Consider the following 17,949-nt stretch of genomic DNA (forward strand, 5'->3'; position numbering starts at 1 on the left):
GTGCTCAGTGCTGTTCGGGAAACCTGTTTCCATATGCGTATAGTGTCAGGCAGTGCCTCTAATGCCCCCTGAAAGCACAAAGCTGCCATGAGACACAAAGGAAGCCTGAGTCTTATCGCTGCATGCTGAAAATGTGACTGATGTCTAGCTGGGTTTCCGATGGAGCACATGGGGTGCAGTGGAGAGAAATGACCGGACACTTCCATACTGGGAAGGAATCAGGCCACTGTTAAGAGGAGGTAAGGCATTATCCACCCGTCAGACACATGAGGGATCACTGGGGTTGCATGCTGCCTTAGTGCATGCTGTCACTAATTAGGGCAAACTCACAAAAATTCCACCTGTTTCTCTTAAGGCCACGGCCTGAGGGGAGCAACACAAATGCAGTTCTTGATGTGAGTTTTGATGCCTTTGTGTGGGACCGATGCAGGAGAAGACTGCCTGTCCATCACCAGAGAAGCATGCTCATGCACGGCTGAGAGAGGCTCAATTTCTGCTCTCAATCACCTTAAATCGCTCCAGGTATCGGGGAAGCTTTGAATGTTCTGGTTCCTCGATGTCCAGCTGCTCCACCAGGTCTGCTGAGCCCAAGCTACCTTCACCTTCCTGGGGCTGTGTCTCTTCCTGGGGCTGGTCAGCTGGAGATGTCACCACCTTCAGGACTCCGTCCAGCACACTGAGCTGTCAGAATGACATCATTCGTTATGGGCTTGACTTTGTGAAAGCCAGAGACAAAGAAAGAGGAAAAGGGAGACCCCAAGACTGAGGATGGTAACAGCCAGGGGTTATTGGAACGGCTGACCAAGCATGAAGTGCTGAGTGCAATCCCCAGTGCTGCAAACAAGGAAGAAGAAGGAAACACAACAATTATATTCTTATACAATAGCAACACCTCTCAGACAGCACGAGGAACTCAGTATATAACAAAAGCTACAGACATGCGCTAAGAATTATCTGTAGGAGTGAATCAGCGCAATGGTAAATTAAGTATGTTTTTAATTAACCAGGTAGAGAGGCAGGAATTACATTTGATGGGCATTAAAGGACCGCCCCCACTTTCATGTCTTTGGAGTCAGTCTGGAACTGGGACAAAGAGAAAGAAAAGACCACCACAGACCACAAAGAACAAAAGGCCACTCTGAATGCACATTAAAGCCACGGGCTACAGGCATCCCCTCACCCCAAGAAGATTCCAGCTCACGGAGCAGTACAAATTAGGGATCTGTCTAATCCACGTAAGCTGCTGGCCGTGGCCAGAGATGCACACAGGAAATTCATCCTAACGAGGGGGTTTCTGGGACTTAAACAGTAAACAACTGAAAACACGGTGATCCTTTTTGTTTGGCTCTCTTACTCCTCCACCTCCACTGTGTGGCACACCTCCTTAACCCGTGCAGGGCTTGGTCATCGGAGGCGGGAGGAGACAGTAGCAAGGCCCATAAGCCCCTGCTTGGGCCCCAGCTGACCTCATCAGTGTCACAGCGGAACAAAGCACCAGCGCCACTCCAAGGCTTTATTGTTCTTAATACTCTACGGACAAACGATATACATCACATTCTTGCTGACATTAGAGTGAAAAGAATGCAAAGTTGGCTGAAATTAGAAGGAATTCTCCCTGGTGAAGGATCTGTATGTAAGTTTGTTTTCAATTACCAACACTGAATACAGCCGTCTTCAAGCACACTTAGAAGTGTGTGTCCTCGGGTCTAACGGCCGGGAAAGAACGGAAAGGGTTCAGTCAGCATACGGTGCCACAGTGGGCACTGGGCCTAGTGTCTCCTGGCTGAAATGAAAGCTTCAGGTGAGCCTCATGTATTCAGGGTCAAATGCACACACGAGTAGCTCCAAGACAACCTTTCCTTTTGGTGAGACAGCGTCTGGGACTCTGGATAGAGCAGCAGGGCCGGGTGGGACACTACAGCTCAGTGTCCCTGTAAAGCCCGCGATGTTTCCCCGTCTGACTATGCCTAGTGACCTCACTGTCAGGGGTTTAAGTAACTGAAATGAACTTTGGCACAGGTAGGAGGACACTGAGACAGGCCACGTGAACACCTTAGACCGCTGGCAGGACCACAGGACATAGATTCCGCATCCTTCATGCACCACAGCCAGTCCAATGGGAAGGAAGAAGTCTTCTCCAGCATCCATGCTCTGTGTGGCTGATGAAGACTGAGTGGCTGTTCATGTGTCTGCACGTGGACTATAGAAGACAACCTCAGGAGTCACTCTTGGGCACTTTCTGTTTTTTTCATTTGAGATGGGGGCTCTTGGCTTGGAACCTTACCTAGTAGTCTAGGTTAGCTACCTAGCTAATATGTCTCCAGTGAGCCATGTCTCTCTGCTTCCCACCCTGCAACATGCACTGCTGTGCCTGGCATTTTAGGTTGCTCTGGGGATCTGAACTGAGGTACTTATACTTGTGAGGCAAATACCAACAGCCAGGATATTAAAGAAAATTGTTGTCTAATTTTTCCAGACTGCATGAGGGATAAATTCATCAAAATTATTTAATCTTTCTTTTATGCCACCTTTAATTCCTTTTGGATGGGGGTGGGGATGGTATTTATTGAGCTGGGTTTGAATTTCAGGAGAGGAGACAGCTTTCCTCTTACATAATGAGGTAGGAATCAACAATAATCTTATTTTCCATTGCCTTTCTGTCAGCAATATTGAAAATGTTTGTGGTTTCTTTTCATCCTTTTCAACTGAATAAATACCAATTCTACACAAATACAGAAAGCTGGGGAAGGGGAAAGACAACAGGAAAAATTCACACCACCCAGACGAACAGTGATGGCTCCATCTGAATGGAGGTGCAGGAACATACCGCTTCTCTACACAGCTTGAGGTCTGCAGGGGAGGAGGCCACCTTCTCCATCACTTGAAGGGCTCTGTCGAGGTAGCCTGGTTTCCATATCAGAGGCATGTCGCGGTACACAGCCTGCAGTCCACGCTGCAGTTCCACCTTCCCTGTGGCCAAGAGACCCACAAAGACCTCTCAGTTGTGTGTCCCCGGCATGTCTGCAGCCTGAGGCCACAGTACCCGCAAACACCAACCTGCACATTGTAAATGCAAGCTTGGTGAACGTGTTTCAATAGATCCACCAGAGCCCGTGAATCACTGGCTGAAGAATTCTGAGACTGACAGAGCTCTCTCCAGAAGGCTGCCCTTAAGACAGAAGAAATGGAAGTACTATTTTTGTTTCAAGTTCAAAACCTTCCCGAGAAAAAGAGACTTTCACAATTTTCATACAGTGAAAACCCCGTGAACATCTGATGGCTTTCCCCTGCAAGGAAATATGTTTTTCAAAAAATGTCAAAATCCAGTCTATTGTCTTTATGAAAAGACAGAAGAAAAACCAACCAAACAAACAGACAACTCAAATCTTCTTTTCATTAAGCATTATCAGTTCTTAAATCAGAGTCCTAGCAACTTTCTGGCTCACAGGGCCTGAATATCCCCTGGGCCCCTCAAACTGTCACACAGGCTGTGGTGGGACAGCAAGGCCCGGGAAGTACAGGGCCCTCGGCACCAGGAAGCAGAGCCTTTCCACACTGGGGAGCAATGTCACCTTGAGCAGCTGGGTCTTAGTTGGCCTCCACTCATCTTTCCCAGGAAGGAGGATTTGGGAAGCTGTAGGAGGATACCAGCAGACAAAGCTCATCAGGAGATGGCTAATTTTAGACCTGTAAGGTGCTTGGGCTGGACAGGGATCACTCTGAGCGAGGCTGCAGGGCAGGACACAATGAAAGCAGGGGGCAGGGGTGTCTGATGGCACGGCTGCCTATCACAGGGGACCAGGGCCATAAACAACAGCCAAGTGTATTTTCCAAGCCTTGCCAACTTTCTGAATGATCCACACAGTATAGCAGTCCTGAACAATACTCTGATGCAAATCAGTATCTAAATAGGAAGCAAATAAGTGAAATGTGATTTTAAACAAGAACTGCAGGCTGGGTGTGGGTCATACACCTGCAGCCAAGCCAAAGCACCTAGCGAGTGGACACAGGAAGACTCAAGTTGGAGGCTAGCTTGGACTAGAGCAAGAACTTGTCTCTGAAGACCAAAAACCAAGGCTGAGGATATAGATCAGTTGGTAAAGGACATGCTTAAATCTTGGGTTCAATTTATAGCATCACACAAATCAGGAACGTCTGTAATTCTAGCAGTTAAGAGGTAGTGGCTGGAGGATAAGAAGCTCAAAGGATACATAGTGAGTTCAAGGTCAGCTGGGGTGCATGAAACTTTGTCTCAACCAACCAACCAACCAACCAACCAACCAACCAACCAACCAACCAACCAACCAAAAACCACAACCAAACTCTCCAAATAAAACAACAAAACTCTCCACTCAAACTAAACAACAAAAAGAGTGAACACTCTCGTGTTAGTCTGCTAGCCAGTCTGACAAGCTGAGAGGAGACCAGTCTCTTAATCGTTTATATTAGAATCCACACTATATTTTGTTGGCAAAGTTTCGGCAGAGAGACAGGCAGAAGCAAGGAGCAAAGAAAAGGCACTTTCATGGAGGCCTGACTTCTGAGAGAAGAGGGGGTGGGGATATGGAATAGCATACACCCATGAATCCCTCTGAGCTGGGGGTTTGCCCAGATTCCACACACCCCAGGTGCTGAGGCTGCCCTCTGCTAGACAGAGTGCCAGAACTTCCTTCATGCTGATCAGGAGTGAATTCTACTACAGCTAGCAGAGTGAGTCTGCCCCTGTTACTGGTGACAGGTCTTATGATATCTCTCGACTGTCCATAACTGTAAGGCCACACTGAGACTTATTTTGTTATCTATACATGTAGGTTATAACTGGAACTTCACTAGCAAATTTAAACGAAGCTTTATTTATGAGCCAAAAAGTTGAGCCACATCTTTCCACAAAGAACAGTATTAATAAGGCTCACTTAGCTTACCAAGAAGTGCATAGCCATACAGCTGGGAACTCAAGCCCACTGTGTTCTTTTGCTTTAGGCCTGGAAGCAACAGGGACGCACCAAAGTTCCTCTCCTCTTCCCACTGCAACCAAAGACAAAAGACCATTGTCTGTTAAAGCCATGGATACTTCACACATATGAGTCTTTTTGGTGACACTAAACAGCATGTATTAAGCTTATGAAAATAACAGTTGTATAAAAGTTATCCCAATACTAAAAATAAAAGGTATTCATATTAGAAAAAAATCAGAACAGAAATGCCCTATATATAGCTAAAAGATTCCTGGGTGGTGAAATCATGAAGTCATTTTGGTTTTATTCTTTGTGCTCCTCATTATTTTCCCTACTTTTGGTGCCTTTTGCAGTCAGAAAAAATAAAAGAAAATAGAGTACACTCTGGACCCCGCTGACTTGAGAGCGTCAAAGAGGCCCCACAGGCTGCAGGCTTCATACTACACCGCTCCAGAGGGAGGGCACACACTAACAGCACAGCAGCGATAAGACTTCTCCGGTGTTAGAATAAGTACCACCATTAAGTTGCTTTTAGAAAGATTTGTGCCTCTTGAAAACAAATTAGGCAATCAGAAACACTTAGTAACTATGTCTTTCAACCTAGGGTGTAAAACTGTACTTCAATAAAATAGAAGCCTTTTGAGACATGAAAAGAAAAAAAAAGGGCAAAGCCACAAGCTTCACTGAGCCTGCCACACACCAGTAACAGATGTGACTGGGGCGCTCCTTGGAGAGCAGAGCTCAGAGGAGGAGGTATGGCAACAATCCAGACAGCAGCAGCTGTGACCCTGCAGACCTAGCCCTTCCCCCGCAGCACACATGCACAGGAGCTGGGGAGAGGCAGAGAAGGGATGAGGTCTGCAGCTGAAACTGCTGCATGGAGCAAGGCTCTGCGGTATTAAAGATTTCCTGCCCATGCTTCGTGAAGCACAAGCCCCAGTTCTCGAGGTTTTCCTACATCTTGGAAAAGGGAAACTCCACGTGGGCTTCCACAGTGCAGATAAAGAAGAGCTGCTCACTTTCCCAGTGCAAACCACTCTGGCTTTTGTACTTGTGCTGGAGCGTAAGCCCAGGGTCTTATGCCTATTAATATACCACTAAACTACATTTCCCAAAGCCACCAATATAATCTAGGCAAGTTTGCTTCTCCCACTGAGAGCCTGAAAAGTGGGTCCAGTTCAGAATAAATAAGAAGCCTGAAAACATTTTCTTACACTTATTTTTCAATTTTATTTAGTTACGGCTAGCCTGGAACTTGCTACTATGCAGATCAGGCTGACTTCAAATACTTACTTGTTTTAGTGTGTGTGTGTGTGTGTGTGTGTGTGTGTGTGTGTGTGTGTGTGTGCATGTCTGTATGTGGGGGGGTGGAATGGGACAATGGTGTGCATGAGTCAACTCTCTCCTTGCACCATATGGATCTTAGGGATCTGATCAGGTCATCAGGTTTGATGCGGAGCATCCTACCCACTGAACCATCTCACCATCTAAACCTTTTCCTTTCCTGTGCAGAAAAGATGAGCTAAAAGGCTTAGGATTCCAACAGGTAACAGAAGCTGAATGAACAGCAAATGTACAAGCAATAGCTCTCAGCGACATGCTGGGACCAGTCAGAGTTGACAGCGTCTGAGATGAGCATCCCAAATCTGAAAATCCACAATGTTCTGAGCTCTAAAACTCCTTAACTCTGAAATGATCCTGCAAGCAAAAAAATCCACACTACATGGAACATTTCATGTACAAATTAAACATAATGCATAAATATCACCTTTAGTGTATGTGTCTAAAGTACACATAAAATATGGATGAAGATTGGTTCTATCTCCAATGTATCTTACTACACAAATATTCTACAATTTAAACAAATCTGAATTCCAAAATAGTTTTGGCCCTGAACACTTAACAGCATACTCTACTGGCAGTGTGGATCGTTATGCCATGCCTTGTCTACTGGCGCAAAGCAAGCCTTCACCTTCTCCTTCTCTCCTCCTCCTCCTTTCTCTTCACAAACTAGACACACCAAGTCACCTATACTTGCTGTTTTGTCTGCACACTTCTAGATCCCCCACTAATCCATTCCAATCTGGCCTCCTGCTGTTTCTCTATGGAGACAAAATGGACCACCTATCGCTCTGATGTCACTAAATAAATGACCCTTCATTATTCCCACTTTATACTACTCTTTCTCCTAGGCCATTCTTTCCATGGTTTGTATGGTCCAACATGCTCCAAATTTTCCTTAACTTGTGATTGACGTGTGTATGCTGACATCTGATATGCGTATGATGCTGATTTCCATTGCTTGTCTCTCTAGATCATGTGCACACATTTACATACGGATGCAAAGCTACAAGAGTGTCCTGCAGTTCAACCGAGAAATCTTTGGACTGCTTCAAAGTCTCCCGAGTTTGCTGTGTGGTCAGAGCCAAATTAGTCATTTCCTCACATACCTCTCTTTTCCCCAGAGTTCCCTTATACAAACAGTTCGAAACTGAGGCTCTGACATCCACTCCCACCTGCGTCTCTGTATGCAGCTTCTCCTCACCTGATAGTCACCTCTCCAAGTACTGAGTGGGCACTCTAGGTTCACCTCACTGTGGCTGCTCCTCCATCATTAGCTCTCTCAGACTCCATAAGATTCTCTAAACTGGTCTGCCCACAGCTAGCCCTCCCCTGCTCTGACTCATCCCACCTTACAGCTCAGGGATGGCTTCGAAACGCAAACCTGATTATAATACCCCATTTAACATTGAAGCGAACTCCTCACTATTTTTGGATGACAGCAAAATGGCCTTAGCATGGTCCGTGCTCTTCAGTCTGAACTCACTCATACCCCAGGCCCTGACACCCTCTTTGTTGCAGGGCCATCACCATCATGATCATGGTATCTCCCCTACCAGGTATGCCCATGTGACACGGCCCATCTTCCTCCAGCCTATTGCCCCCCACCACATCTGGATCTCACTATTCTGTCCAGGTACACGCCTCCATTCTGGGAACTCAAGCAAACCTCCTGTTTCAGCTCTCCACGAGCAGGGCTTATAAACATATACCACTGTGCTCAGCTTCCTTTAGCACCTTTCCTGCCAGTTTCCTCTTTAACTAGCTAATGATGATTCAATTTTCAAATATTAACCTTGTAAATGCCTTGTAAATGTATTTTCCCTTCCTAATAAACTCAAATTTGAAATACAAGAAAACTCTTCAATAAGAGCTTTTCATTGACTTCTCTTGTATAGTATCCAACAGTTTATAAGTTTACAGCTGCATGCTTGTTTTGCCTACATGTGTGTATGTGCACCATGCCTGGGGTCTGTGGAGGTTAAAACAGGGTACCGAATCCTCTGGAACTCAAGTTTTAGATGGTTGTGAGGCACCATGTGGGTGCTGGGATCTGCACCCAGTTCTTCTGCAAGTGCAATAGGTGCTCTTAAGTATCAAGCCATCTCCCTAGCCCTTTGTTTTGTGCTAGGCTATAAGCAGATGTCTGTTTGACTGCTAAATACACAGTACTTGGCAACCGATTAAAAAAATAGGCTCAATATATACTTAATAACTTAATTATGAATATAAGCTATATCACAGGTCATGACACTCAGTAAAGCAAAACATTTCAGGTATGCAGAATGAGGCCTGGGCTGATGACATTTCAACTCCTATCCAAACTGAGATTTTCTGATCTGGTACTGAAATTAAGGGTAGACCACAGGGCCACAACGCCTCACATCATCTCCTGGTGCCATGGTTATTCTGTAGTATCTCTATGCCTCACTCTCCCTCTCTCTGCAGAGCTATTGTGAAGATTAAAGCATTAATACAGCTAAACCGAAGAATGCAGTGCAGTATGGCACACGAGCTGCTTCTATCAGCCACTGCTTTCTCACCGCCATATTTACGTAGGGATAAAAGTAAACCATAAGTAAATGTCCTACTCAAGAGCTGAAGCCAAAGCGTGGCATGCTGTACATTCTGGAACACAACTGGCATGCAGCAACTGTAGGAAACCCCGACACAAACAAAACGGTCAGTGTTAAATACGCCAGCTCAGGGTTAAAGTTGGCTGCCCACCTGCTTCTTTAGCCTGCCATGTCTGGCTGTCAGTGATTATCAATGACTCACTGCAGAACGTCTGAGGTCACCTGACTTGGCTCAAGTTTCAAACTGTGCACAAGGGGCTAGGGCTGTATCTCAGTAGTAAAATGCTCACCTAGCATGCAAGGCGCCCTGGGTTCAAATCCCCCAATATCAAAACAAAAACAATCTCTCCTACCCCTGCAAATGTGTGTAAGGGCTTTCGCTTGGGAATTGTCCAATTCCACTTTGTAGAAACAGAACACACTGAATGAACATTCATTTCTGACTATACATGGATATTTTTCTCCAGATTCTAAGGGCAAGGCTTCTTCTGCTCTCCTCTACCTTCCCTGGCAGTCACTGCTCAACTTTCCTCTAGCTCTCAGTTCCATGGCAGGGCACATCACTTACTGTGAGGTCTGTCTTCTCTGCCAGGCAATGGTATAACACATAGAGGGAGAGGAACTGGGTGGACGGCACTTCAAAGGCTTCTTGCATCATGATCTCAAAAACCACAGATAAAGCATCTGGCAAGAAGATGAAGGTAAAGACAAGAGGAAATCAGTTGTAGGTAACATCGTAAATCTCTAAATATAAAAACACTTTCAAAGTGCAGTGCAGTGGGAAAATAAGCAGAATCAAGGAGGAAACATGGCCTTTGACGAAGCAGGTCCTTTCTGAGCCATTTACGTCTACTATACACAGTGCATGCATGCTGAACTGGGGCTTGTGCATCACTGACTATTCACACCTACTATGCACACGTGCATGCACACTGAACTGGGGCTTGTGCATCACTGACTATTCACACCTACCATGCACACGTGCATGCACGCTGAATTGGGGCTTGTGCATCACTGACTTCAAAATGCATGTCTTTGGCTCCCAGTGAGTAGCATCTTCATAATGATCAAATACTGCTTGCTCTATTTACTTCAACAAGCTAATGCCTCACACACTGTCCATCAGCCAGAAGAGCTAAGGCAGCGGAAAGAGGCACATCACTGGCAAAGTCACCCTGACAAGCATGCAGGCTGCCTGCTTCTCTCCGTTAGGATACTGTCTCACTGTTGAGGCAAGACAAGACAAAGGCTAGAGGAACTCCCAAACCTCGGCAATTATTTCAAAGATGGAAACAGGGATAATAAAGATCAGTTTAAAAGAACTGAAAGAAGGGAGAGGAAGATGTTCCTTCATAAGCCCCCGAGTGTAACATACAGCATATGTTATTTATTCTTACATGAATGCTAGTCATAGAACAGGCCCCGGATGACTCCGATTTTCCCATGATATTCTACAACACAGATAAATGCTAAGAGTATCACTCAAGCAATATCTTTCCGTCAGTAAGTTGTGGCCAAGGTAGAGATGTTAATGCTAACACTGAAACATAATGCTTGCAGCACATGCCACAAGCACAATGCTTTCAACTGAATGCATGTGCTCTTCTGCTCACTTAGCATACACGCATAATTACAGATGAGTTATCATGATGTACAGCTGTTTATGGCTAGCTGGTTTTGCAAATGCTGCAATGGTTTTGCAGGAGGCTGAGAGGCATCAATTTCTTGCTCTTTTTGCAGGAAACTGAGACAGACAGAACAAAGCATCTAGTAAAGCTAGCAAAATAAGGACCTGGAAGAAATTTTCTTTTCTTTTTTGAGATTTGGTCTCATTATGTAGCACAGATGAGTCTAAAACTCACTATGTAGACAGGCCAGACTTGAACTCACAGAGATGGGCCAGCTTCTGCTTCCCAAGTGCTGGGATTAAAGATGTGCACCACCACGCTGGGTGAGATTTTCTTTTAAATAATCACATCAATATTTTCAACAAGGATGAAGGCCCATTTTGCTGCTGTTGTTAAGACTTATTTAGTTTTAACTTTATGTGTGTGGGTGCTGGCTGTATGCTTGTCTGTGCAATCCATGTGTAGTGCCTGGGGAGGCAAGATGAGGACGTCAAGTCCTCCAGCGGTGGAGTGGTGGACGGCTGCTGGCTGCGTGAGTGTGTGCCACGCAGGAGCAAATGGTACTTGGACATGCTGAGCCCACTTTCCAGGTCTAAGTCCCCACTTTTTTTCCTTCTGAAATCACACATTTGTTTATTAATTTTATTACTTTATAATTTTATTTACTATTTATTTCATGTGAGTGTGCATGTGTGTGTGCGTGTACATGTGTGTGTGTGTGAAGGTCAGAGGACAACAAGCTGGAGTCGGTTCTCCCCTTCTACCTTGTAGATTCCAGGTATCTACCTGAGGTCCTCAGGCTTGGCAGTAGGTGCCATTACCCACTGAGCCATTTCACAGGCCTTTCTTTGTTTGTAAATCTAATTCTGCCAACTATTCATTATGGATTACAAAATTACACATGAAAATGAAATCAATTTTTACTTTATTCTTTTTATTCTGCATTTTAATCAGTTTGGGAAGTGGAATCAGATTGGTCCATATAATTAACTTTTCCTTTATAATCACTTATATACTTTGATTTTTTTTTATATCCCAGCAATAAAAGGGTAATACCTGGAATTTTTGCATAAATGATAATAATCTTCATGTAAATTTTTGTGACTAAAAGACTAATGTAAAGAGCCATAATTAAGATATAAAGAAGGAGGAAGTTGTCTGCATTTGGACACTTTCATTTGGGAGCCGAATGTCCTGTATTAACTGAATGGTGATCTGGTTTCTTACCTTTGTAATTTTCTTTCTTTATGAAATAATCCATCAGTAAGTTGAATGTAAAATTATCTGGAAAAATTCCATACTGAACCTGTAAGAAAAAGGAAAATAAAGAGAGAGAGAGAGAGAGAGAGAGAGAGAGAGAGAGAGAAACCCTCTTTAGTTCAGTCTGTAACACATGCCTATCTATTATTCAGGATAAAACTTGGCCCCAGTCGAGTTAAACGATGTGCGATCATTCCGCAGCATCTGTGACAGTGAAGCTGAAGCTGTGACTCATGAGGTTTGGGAACTGGAACCCTGGTCAGGGTGAGAGCTGTGAGCGGGTCTCACAGATGACAACTGACGGGTGATGGGGCTGTTCTAACAGCTCGCCACAGCCAGACACAGCAGCAACAGCAAGGACCATCCCTTCCTCACACATCGCTGCTCCAGCGATTCTTCTCACAGGTATGAATGAAAATGCAGAAAGAGATCATAAGGAAAAAAGCACGAATTATACAGCATATATAAATAAATAAAATACGCAAGAAATATGCCAACGCTTTGTTATGAACCCAGCTCCTTGGATTCTGTTTACCTGCATATTTAAGATGCCAGAATTTAGGAATAATATTTTAGGGATAAATAAAGATGATGCAGTCTCTGCTCCAGGGTGTAGTAGGAGCACATTAGTGACTCAGAACTTGAAGCCTCAGGCCCACAGCCTCAGATCCGGGACGAAGCCTAGAAGTTTTAGCATGCTTCTGATTTTCATATACTCGTGAGCCTGGACTCCCTACTGCTTAGATCATGGCTACAATTTCACCCTCAATGTTTATTTCAATAGGATTAACCTCCCTGTTCCATAGTGTCACTAACTACTAGACACCTGGGGAACCTCTCCTGTGCCACCTACTCCCTTGGGAGGTTCCAAAGCCTCAGCGGTGAGCCACCCGAACTGACTCATGGCAGCAGCACAGGAAGCCTGAGGTGTGTTCAAGGGGATACTGTAGGGAAGGCTGTGGCTTGGGGCGGGCCTGGGATTCTCAGAGAACTCACCCACAGCAGCGCGAATCCATGGCAGGTTAAAGCCAAAACATTTTAGACTCTAAGTCACTGGAGCTAGAAAGGACCTTTGAAATTAACTGGTTCAAGCCGAGTGTGGTGCCAAACACCTATAATCCCTCAAAAGGCTGAGGCAGAAGCGAGGTGGGTTCTGGGGCAATCTGGACTACAGGATAAAGCTTGTAGAACAAAGGAAAAGAAATCATCCAGTCCAGGATTCTCATCCTTGACCATGGGTCAAGAGAAGCCTAAAGAAAAAGCCCCTGAGGAAGATGAAAAGGCGACCACAATGACGTAGACTCATGTCATTCCATCCGCCCCACAGGACGCACACAGCAAGAAGGAACCAGTAAACTGTGGGCTCTGGGCGCTAATGCTGCGTTCTAAGTGCATCAGCCTCAGCAGATGTCCCCAGAGCAGGATGCTGGTTAGGGAAGGCTGTGTGTGTGCTGGGAGACACGAGAATCTCTATGCTTTCCACTCATGGTGCCTTGAACCCAAATGCCTAGGCCCAGCAAGACCAAGTAAATTAAAATATAAGGGGTAAATACAAGTATCTGTTTATTATTTTTGTATGCAGTTGTGTCTGTGCGTGCACATACAGGCAAGGGGTGCCCCGCTCAACTTTTTACATGGGTGCTAGGGATCCAAACGCAAAACATCAACTCAGCTGTCTCTCTACAGGGAAGCACCTGTAAATCTAAAAACCTTGGGTAACTCTAGTGGGACGCTAAGGCTGTCAACCACTGATCTAACTATCCATATAACTCAAGTTGGAGTTGAGAAAACCAGGAACCACAAGGAAAAAATTATTTGCCTGATGTTCCAGGTAATTGACAGAAGCTAAGAGGTTACAAGCTGGTTCTCCTGTCCCTTCACCCGGTGACTTTTTCTTCTAAAGGCCTGGAAGCAACAGAAAAGAGATCCTTTGCTCTATTTTTCTAGACCTTTCTGGATCTGTTTCCACAGGGATCTTCATCTCTAAGTATAATTTCTGGAATGAAGAGCACAAGATTTCATCTCTTCTGTCCCCTGGGGCTGTCCTTTCCTTCACGAGACTGAAGCCTGAACCTTGACCATCTGTATCTAGGATCTAGTTTCGGCTCTCCTCTGACTCAGCTGTCCCCTTGAGATCTGCCGTCACTGCAGGCTGGAGGCGGCACATGCTGCTCCGGGTGCACTTTGAAGACAGCTTAATGGCTCTCCTGCCCTCGACTTCCTTCCTTCCAGCTGGATGCCATCTTCCAAATTCCTCTTGGGGCAGCACTTAGGATCCTCTAAGTGAGCTTATCAGTGACAGGGATATCTGTTTTACTTCCGTCTTCATTTATTGAATCAGTTCATCATCTCACACAAACAATATGTAGAGAATATTTTGATTTGACTTGAGCCTAAGTTACAGGTGAAAATCATTTTTGCAGGAGAAGAGTCAAAGATAAAATCAGCATTTCATTTTAACTCTAATTTTCAAGGTCCAATGACACTATGAAAATAATAAATTTTCATAAATATATATGCTGTGTAAAATGTTGTTAAAATTATTCTCTATGTAATAGTCTTGACTGTCCTGGAACTCGATTTGTAGACCAGGCAGGCCTCGAACTCACAGAGATCCTCCTGCTTCTGCCTCCCAAATCCTGGGATTAAAGGCCTGTGCCACCACTGCCCAGCTTAAAACTTCATGGTGTGTTTTCAATGTAAAGCTATTCATTTATTTTTATTTTTTGTGCACTGGTGCTCTGTCTGCATGTATGTCCATGTGAGGGTATCAAATACCCTGGAACTGGGGTTGCAGACAATTGTGAGCTGCCATGAGGATGCTGGGAATTGAACCTGAGTCCTCTGGAAGAGCAGCCAGTGCTCTTAAGCCAGTGAGTGCACTAAGTTCTCTCTCCAGCCCTGTTAAAATTCTTTAAGGGCGCATAATGGTATTTAGGTTGGCTCTGGCAATAGTAACACTCTGCAGCTTGTGCTTATCTTGTATCTACTTCGTGCCATGAAGTCAATGAAGACTGAAGTGCTGGGTGGAGTGTAACATCAGAAGGACCTGAATTCTGGGAACTCTGGGGCTTGTGGGAAGGAAGAGCCAGCCATGGGAATACCATCTTCTGAAAAAAATGTAAGACAGTCCTAACAAGCTGGAGATGACACTCCATCAGAAATGGTCACCACTCACTCAAATTTATGAAAGGGAAGCAGGCAAGAGATCCCAGGCCTAAGGATGAAAACTAAGTGACCACCAGTGCAGAGTTCTGACTGGACCACATTCCGCTCTCGCCTGTCCTTCTCTGACCACTGGAAAAGCGGCAGCGACAGGAGCTTCAGGTTTTCAGTTTGTTGGTTAGTTTACAACCAATTCCAGTCTGAAGACAGCAGAAGGACCCTGAGAGGACAACTTAAGAAAAGTAGCTTTTGGTACTTCTCTTTGGTACCATCACGGGTACAAACAGCAGATCACATACACCTGGAAGCATGCGGGAAACCCTCACCTTATTAACAATGGTATACAAGGCTTTGTCCTGTGCACCGTATTTCAGACACTGCCTAATCCAGGTGTGGATGGTCCAGTCTCTCAGGTACCAACAGTTGGGACTGTGTCGAAATCTAAATAAGACACAAGAAGAGACAATACTGGCGTTTTCTCTTAACATTAAAACCCAAACATCTTCCCTCAGCGGGTCCTTCTACTGAAACAGTATTTGGTGCAGTCAGTGTGCTCGAAAGCCCTGAGAGCTGACACTGGTGAACACTTGAAGTGAAACTCTTAACTGGAAGTTTGAAACGAAAGGCAAAATAATAAAAGAAAAATATAAACCTATTTATTTATTTGTTTGTTTTAAGATAGATTCTCTATGTAGTCCTGGCTGGTCTAGAAGTTACAGATCAGACTCTACCTCCAAAGTGTTCCAACTAAAGGTATGTGTTACCACACCCAGCTTTATTATTTACTTACTACCCCGTGCCTCAACATCTTGCTTTAGTGAGATTTATGGAACTTATTCGGGGACATATTAATCACAACATTATGCAAATACATAGCTCATCAGAAGGGATGTGTGAAACTGAAGTTGATACTTTGAAAATGAAGTCAAACAGACAAAGAAAAGAAAGCCAGAGCAGCACAGAGCTCTGGGGGAAACCAGCTTTGAGTTACACCAGCACTTCTTACATATTCAGGAATAACTGGGATACTACTCAGTCAAGAAACAAACACACAAACGAAAAGCTGACCAAGATCTCACATTCATGCCTCTCGGGAACCACAGCCCTGCTGCCTCCTTCACAGCTCCACTGTGGTCCCTCTGTCACAGGCGGCCTGAAATGGAGTCACTGGGAAGAATGGCTCCTGGACGATGCTCTGGCCTGATTCCTCACATGGCTAGAGACTGGGCTGGACGGCACTTCTCACCTCCCCAGGGCTGTGGAGGAGGTGGAATTATCTGGGCATGTCTATTCAGACAACAGAAACCCCCACATTTTCTTTAACCACTCAGAAAGCCCAGTGGTTCCCGAGAGGCATGAATGTGAGATCTTGGTCAGCTTTTCGTTTGTGTGTTTGTTTCTTGACTGAGTAGTATCCCAGTTATTCCTGAATATGTAAGAAGTGCTGGTGTAACTCAAAGCTGGTTTCCCCCAGAGCTCTGTGCTGCTCTGGCTTTCTTTTCTTTGTCTGTTTGACTTCATTTTCAAAGTATCAACTTTCTTTAACCACTAGTCTCTGGGCCCCATAAAGGTTAAACTCTTATTTAGGAAAAAAAAAAAGACAGGAGACAGAAACTTAGAGGTAAAGCCTTTCTGCCATTTAGAGCCATGGGCACATGCTAATACTGTTCTAGAGGTGATTCTTCAATGTGCCACCAGCTAGTTCCAGCCATGTGCTTTAGGCTGGTTTCCTTTCTTTGGGTGACAAGGGAAAAGCTTTGGAGAGGAGGGACAGGATAGTGTTTAATTTGGGTAGTTAGTGTTCTGGGAGAGACGTGCTAAAACAAAATCTGAAAATCTTTTACAGACTTGGAGTCATGTTGCTCTCTCCAACACCCTTTTTAGAGACAGGGAGGATCTTGCCATGTAGCACAGGCTAGCTCTGAGCTCATCATCCTCCTGCCTCTGCCTCTGAGTGTTCAAGTCATGCACTACCAAATTTACATATTCAGTTTGTTTCATCTATCTATCTATCTATCTATCTATCTATCTATCTATCTATCTATCTATCTATCTTCCATCCTAGATTTGACATGAAAATGTTTCTTATTTTAGTTTGTTTGTAAAATTAGCTCAAAAAATGAGAAACACAAAACTGTCAAACTAAGTTCAGGTTGACAGTGATCTGGCCGCAGAAAGGTAATGCACAGCCACCTCACAAACTCTTTGCATAGAGAAAAAAACATACGTTTTAGTATTCCACATGTTCCCACACATTTTCAAATCAACAGTTAGGCTACTTAAGAACCTCTCCTTTCTACTCCAAAACAAACAAAACCATGAGATTTAAAATGTAGCCAATTAACAGCCACTTTTGTTTTTATTTAATTTTAGGGGTACTGAAGATTGGACCCAAGACAGTATACGTGCTAGGTGAAGCCTCTGCTACTAAGCTACACACCCTAGGCAACTTTTATTTTTAAAAACAAAAACAAACAAAAAACACCAAGTAAAATAGCAGGTGTATCGTCTCGATGATGAACATGGTCCCTATTTGGTAGAAACTCCTGGGATACACTGGGACCCACTTATTCCATATGATTCCTTGGTGCCTGACACTTCTTGGCTCATAAAGGTTTTCAGAAAATAAAAGCAGAGCTTCAGTCAAGATATTTATTAAAGGCTACAATATTGCGTACACTATTACACTGGTAACACCCATTGCACGTGAAAAGAGCGGTGACCCCTTTGCCTGGGGCAGTACAGCCTCATTACCACGTCTCTAATAACAGTATAAGGAGAGCATGGCCAAAGGGTTGCTAGGTACACAGTTTGTGGCTTTGGTGGTTTTATCTATTCTCATCTTAATGCCAACCACCTCTTCATCCAAGAGCACTTTAAACTTAATTTCCATTTTAACCTCCCACCTTAGAACATCTTGGATGGCCAGAGGTTTTGGCTTTTTTGCTGCTGTTGACAGACTTTAAACCACATTGGTGGCTATATTCATGACCACATCCAAGCAAGCGCCTTTTTTCTTCTTTA

The 17,949-nt window shown here is 44.5% G+C and overlaps 1 protein-coding gene across 1 annotated transcript in view; it reads right to left on the bottom strand.

Moving 5' to 3' along the window:
- Mrps27 (mitochondrial ribosomal protein S27) overlaps positions 1 to 17,949 on the bottom strand; it is an 83,219-nt gene that overhangs the window by 9,179 nt on the left and 56,091 nt on the right. The window contains exons 5-10 of the mRNA XM_038322975.1: positions 15,252 to 15,366; positions 11,728 to 11,806; positions 9,441 to 9,556; positions 4,923 to 5,025; positions 2,828 to 2,970; positions 508 to 681 (exon numbers count right to left, since the gene is read on the bottom strand). Of these exons, the coding sequence (XP_038178903.1) occupies positions 508 to 681; positions 2,828 to 2,970; positions 4,923 to 5,025; positions 9,441 to 9,556; positions 11,728 to 11,806; positions 15,252 to 15,366 (730 nt within the window). The remainder of the gene's footprint in view (positions 1 to 507; positions 682 to 2,827; positions 2,971 to 4,922; positions 5,026 to 9,440; positions 9,557 to 11,727; positions 11,807 to 15,251; positions 15,367 to 17,949) is intronic.

Source organism: Arvicola amphibius, chromosome 3 (genome assembly GCF_903992535.2).
Source record: "Arvicola amphibius chromosome 3, mArvAmp1.2, whole genome shotgun sequence".
In the NCBI taxonomy this organism is placed as follows: Eukaryota; Metazoa; Chordata; class Mammalia; order Rodentia; family Cricetidae; genus Arvicola; species Arvicola amphibius.